This window comes from Elephantulus edwardii, unplaced genomic scaffold (genome assembly GCF_000299155.1).
Source record: "Elephantulus edwardii isolate Elephantulus edwardi_28Jun2011 unplaced genomic scaffold, EleEdw1.0 scaffold00035, whole genome shotgun sequence".
Taxonomy (NCBI): Eukaryota; Metazoa; Chordata; class Mammalia; order Macroscelidea; family Macroscelididae; genus Elephantulus; species Elephantulus edwardii.
This window is the reverse complement of record NW_006399785.1, coordinates 8993139-8998692: the sequence shown is the minus strand read 5'-3', so window position 1 is coordinate 8998692 and position 5554 is coordinate 8993139. Positions and strand designations below refer to the sequence as shown.

At 50.0% G+C, this 5554-nt stretch overlaps 1 protein-coding gene across 1 annotated transcript in view; it reads right to left on the bottom strand.

Annotated features, from left to right (window-relative positions):
- Window positions 1-2561: 2561 nt before the first annotated feature.
- The window catches only part of FAM184B (family with sequence similarity 184, member B), a 162080-nt gene continuing 159087 nt past the window's right edge, over window positions 2562-5554 (bottom strand). The window contains exon 18 of the mRNA XM_006884531.1: window positions 2562-2655. Within this exon, the coding sequence (XP_006884593.1) occupies window positions 2562-2655 (94 nt within the window). The remainder of the gene's footprint in view (window positions 2656-5554) is intronic.

Below are 5554 nucleotides of genomic sequence, written 5' to 3'. Positions count from 1 at the left end.
GGGAGAGGGGAGGGGGAGGGGGATGTGCAAGAATGAATGGGGGGGGGGACTTTGTTTACCAGAGTCAGGAGGAGAGAGTGGGAAATCAGTGTTCAGGAAGCATCACGTTTTCCTTTATGGGGAGGGAGAATTTGGCAAATTGCATTAGACCTGGTTGCACAGCTTTGCTCACTGAATCGTATGGGCCTTCGAGTTGGCTCCCTGTAGACCAGGGAAGGAAACACTGCTTGATCCTGGCCTTTCCTCACGGCCTCGCTGGGGCTTTGTGCTGTGTGTCCTTACCTCTCGATTACAAACTGCAGTTGGAACTGCAGATCTCTCCAGATGGCATTTGTAAGTCTCTAACAACAAAAGAATTGATACCTCTGACCCGTGATGTGGGAGAGGAGTACTGAATGTCCCATCGACTATCAAAAGAACAGACACGTCTTGGAGAAAGTGCAGCCAGAGTGCTCCTTGAGGGGCAAGGAAGGGAAGTTTCATCTCACAGATACTGGGCATGTTGCTAGGAGAGGCCATTCCTTGGAAAGGCGGAGGGTCAGCGAAAGAGAGGAAGACCCTTCAGCAAGGTGGACTGACAGTGTTACAATGGGCTTGAGGGTGTCAACGATTGTGAGGACGGTGCAGGGTTCAGATCTGTGGTTCGGAGGGTCACTACGAGTTACGTTTGACTCGGCAGCACCTGATAGCAATAACAACAGGACCCTAACCTGTGGCTCTGTAGTCAGACCTGACCTTTTGTGGCCCAGGTGTTCAGGTTAGAGCTACACCATAGGGTTTCCAAGGCTGTCACAGATTGTGGGGCCTGCCTTCCCAAGTGACTCTGGGGGGATTGGAACTATGGAAAGCCAATACTAAATACTTGTAGTAAACTGAATGCTATCTCAAGATGTGGGGGAGGCACAGTTCAAGCTAGAATTCACCCTGAGGCACTAAGGCAACCCATAAGGGTCTACCAGATTCCTGCATTTATTAGAAAGAGCTTGGCTTCATTTGCATTGAATTCTCATTGTGATTTACTTCCTGATAATTTTCAATAAAGAGACAGGGAAGCGGGAATAGGGATCTTCAGAGAAGAATTGCTGGCCCCCTGTTTTTCATGCTTTCTATTCCATCTCATTCTTGGTCTTCTGTCTCATTTTCATAATTATGAAAATACCCTCGGGTCTGCAACAGGAACCATCAACTTTTCAGTTAGTAGCCAAGTACTTAACTGTTTGTACCTGTGGTCAATAAGCAAGCATGTTACCTGAATGAGATTAGTGCAGACTTTTCGTTCCAAGAGCTGTCTTCTAATTAATCACACTTCACACCCTCAGTAAGATAGATGTGACACAGTGACTGAGTCATTGGGCTCAAGCTGTATCAGAGATGGTGAGGGAGACACAGAAAAGGTCTGACCACTTCCGTTCATCGGATCATTATGAATTGCAGTTGATGCGCTGGCGCCTACGAACGACGTGGAGAAAGAAGACGAGGGACAGCCATTTGTATGGCCCAGTTGGGGAGAGTTTTATTTAAGAGCAAAGATTTGACAGTGCATAGAGGAGACATCTGTTTCACGGGCCACCGCTGGGCCAGCACCATAGGATTGAGAGGTGATTCTGCCCGCTGGGAGCTGCACTGAGTGTGGTCAAATCCCAAGGCTCCGTCAGGGTGGGCGATGTCTGCGGGGACCACGAGCGAGGTCAGCACCGGAAGCAGCCAGTGTCGCTCCTGTCATCTACCGAGAGTCCATGCAGTGGGGGAGCAAAACATCAGGGGGCAGGGGGCCTAGATCCGGGGCCCGCAGAGACCACGGGGCCGCAGAGACCGCAGGGCCAGCAGAGACCACAGGGCCAGCAGACGTTCCGCTTCAAAGAGCAGACAGCTGCTGCGTATAGGCCTGGAAATGGACAAGTATGGTGGGCAGACCTCTGTTATTAACACACACACTCAAAATGCTCATGAGGCTTAACATCAACTCGTTAACCTTTGACACACACCCACCCAGCCCTCGCAAAGCCAGTATGAGGTAGATGTTGTCCTTCTTTAACGTATGTCCTTTGATGGACACCTTACAAGTCAGTGCCTCCACCCAGGCGTGCCTGACGGCCCCCACGGTCCCTTCTTGTGCATTGTGTTGGCTTTGCTGGTTCTTCTGCACTTTTGCCTTTGTCTTAGTCCTAATGTCAGACATGCAGCTTCTTCACGAGCTTCATGGTGTGGTGAGCTTTCCAAGTGCAGGGACTAGCGTCCTGCAGAACATTGGGACCACTCTGAGAACATGACGGATGTCACAGGTTTGACGGGCTGCGAAGACTGGGATTTGGTGGACGTTGGAAAGACCACATAGGCCACTGGTCAGATTAGGAACGTTTTCTTATGGCCACTTGAGAAGACTAGTCAGGATGGAAACATGAAATGATCTCACTAACGTGTCCCAGCTGGCGTCCAGACCTCGTCCTACAGGCGAGTCATTTAGTTAGCTGGCTTTCCCCACCCCTTCGTTGCCTCCATGAGACACTGTTTGAAGAAATGTGTTTCAAATGTTCTCTCTGTGGCCGGTCCCAAGGAGCCGCTTAGAAAGAGAAGTACTTGGTAAACCACTCCTGGTGGGCAGACCCCTGCTTCTGCTGGGCTCCTTTGGGCTCCGCGGTCTCACCTTCTTGTGTCCTAAAACAAAACAAAACAAAACACTGAACAGAAGCATTTCTCTAGGTGGTTCTGATAGTTCCTCGAAAAGCAGCTTTATGCCCACCTTCTTTTCAGGGAAAGGAAATGCCTTTGCAAACTTTGAACAGACACTGGAATGTGACCCCTGTTAAGCTTGAGCTGGAGAGAAGGTAAAGGACTCGGGGAAGGGAAGTCTAATTTCTCTTGCATAACCAGGCCCCCCACTCTTTGTTCTAGGCTTTAGAGGTTCCCCTACTAACGAGCCCAATTTCGTTACATCACTCATTTTCCTGTACCAACTGGACAGTGTCAGAAATAAAGATAAAAGAAATGGTTAACCAGCACCATGTTACAATTTATGGCTTCTTCAGAGTTTTCTGTTAATGTGCCCGAGCATCTCTGTGAGATTAGCCCAGTCAACTGAAAGGGGAGAGCAGTAGATAAGATGTTACCGTGTAAACTTAGCTCAAGACTTCACAGGAAACGGTGACACAGACCTTTACACACGAGAGTCTGCTGTGAGGTGGGGTGGGAGCCAAGAGTATAAATATCCCATGACTGTGCAAAGAACAAGTCTGTCTTGGAGGATAAGAACGCATTGTGCTCCGTAGAGGCAGGCAAGGATGGTTACACTTGATCTCACATTCTTTAGGCACGTTGTCAGGAAGGGTTAGTTCTTAGAAAAGGACACTGTGCTGGGGAGCTCTGGTGGCCTAGTGGCAGGAAGCTGCACACCAATCCCTGAGGTATGTGGTTCGAATCCACCAGATGCTCTGCTAGAAAAGGAGGGACAATCTCCTCCTGTACCAGTCAGATCTGATTTGATGGTACACACACACAAATAATAAAAATAAAATTTAAAAAAAATTAGAAAAGAATAGGACACTGTTCTGGGAAAGGGGAGGGTCAGAGGAAGAGAGGAAGACCCTCAACCACATGGATTGACAGAGTGACCGTAACAATGGGTTTACCACAAGGACGGTACAGGACAGGACAAGGCTCAGATCTCTTGTACACAGGGTCACTGTGGGTCAGAGCTGACTTGACAGCTTCTGACAACACTTGGATGTGAGTGCCTGCACGATGCGGGGAACTCCGTTGGCTTAGTGCTAAGAAGCTGTGCTGCAATCCCACAGGCATGAAGTTTGAGCCCACCAGCTGCTCCCCAGGAGAAAAATGGGCAACTCCTTCCGATGCGATTTACTGCCTCTGAGAACCTGCCGGAGGGTCAGCTATGAGTCGCTTCTGCCTTGACGGCTTATCACCACCACCACCTGCGTGGTGCAGTTCAAGTGTTCAGCCGCTTGCTGGCCAGAAGGGTGAAGGTTTGGGTCCGCTGAGAGGCACCGCAGAAGAAAGGTGTGGTGCTCTCCTTTCCCCAAACCAGCCTTTTAAACGTCCTGCAGAGCAGAGTTTTTGTGTGACACACATGACTGACCATGAGCCACAACTCACAGCAAGAGGTTGTTTTTTTTTTTATTTTAATTACTAGTGAGCTGAGCCATTCACCAGTGTCAGGGAGCTGGCCAGTGCAGTGAAGGAGGGGTGAGCTCGGGCCCCAGTTTCTCACCTACAGGACAAAGGTGCTGGCTACCATGGGGCCTGCCCATACCACACTCATAAATGCCTGTTGTCCAGTCACTTCTAACTCGCAGTGACCACAAGTGAAAGCAGATCTGCCCCAAAGGGCTTCGGAGGCTGTTAATCTTTAGGGGAGTTTTCTCCTGTGGGGCAAATGAGTACATTCAGGCTGCCATTATGGTTATCAGTCAAGTGCTTCAGCAGTGTGCTACCAGAGCTCCTCACGTTGTTGTTAAGTGCTGTTGAGTCAAGTACAACTTCACAGCGACCCCACGAACCACAGATCTAAACTCTGTCCTATCCTGACAATCCTCCACTCATTCGCATCCCTAACTGCAGACACTCTATCAGCCCTTGAGAGTCTTCCTCTCCTCCTTTCCAAGCATGATGTCCTTCTCCAAGGAACAGATTCTCCTGGAAATGTGTCTAAATAATGTGAGACCAAGCTTCATCGATTTTGCCTCCAAGGAACATTCTGGCTGCACTTTCTCCAGCACTCATCTGAAGGTTCTTTGGGCAGTGCATGGGCTGTTCAGCACGACCGTACAAGGCCAGACAGGAAACAAAGCCTAGACTCGCTGCGGTCAAGTCAGGGCCTACTCCCAGTGACCCTCTGGTGCCTTTCCAAGGCTGTAAATCTTAATGGGAATAGACTGCCTCCCTTCAAATAAAGGCCGCTGGGCTCAAACCTTTCAATTAGCAACCTGCCACTTCACCTACCACCTGAGCTCTTGACCGTCAGGTTGGCCCCTAACTCGTGGTGACCCCACGTAGAGTGGAACGAAACACTCAGGTCCTCGCTACCCGGTGTGGATGGGACCGCTGTGGGTCACAGGGTCTCCATGGACGGATTTTTGAGGCGGGGTCCTTAGGCCTTTCCAGTCCATGTTGGTCTGGAATCTCTGCTGAATTCCCACTGACAGGAATGCTGGTGCTGTCAGGTGCCATCAAGTCGATGACACCTCATCGTGACCCTCGGAGCAACAGATCTGAGCCTTGCTCTGTCCTGCTCTGTCCTCGTCGTTTGCAACAGGTCACTGCATAAGATGCAGCGGTCAGGACTGGAATCTGGGGCTTCTGCCTTTTGTCGTTAGGTGCTAAGACTCACAGCGACCCTGTGAACAACATGTTAACAGCCTGCCCTGTTCTGTGCATGTCTAACAACCTCCACCAAGCTCAAGTCCACTGTTACGGTCACTGTGTCCATGTTCTGTGCATGTCTAACAACCTCCACCAAGCTCAAGTCCACTGTTACGGTCCCTGTGTCCATGTTCTGTGTCTGTCTAACAACCTCCACCAAGCTCAAGTCCATTGTTAC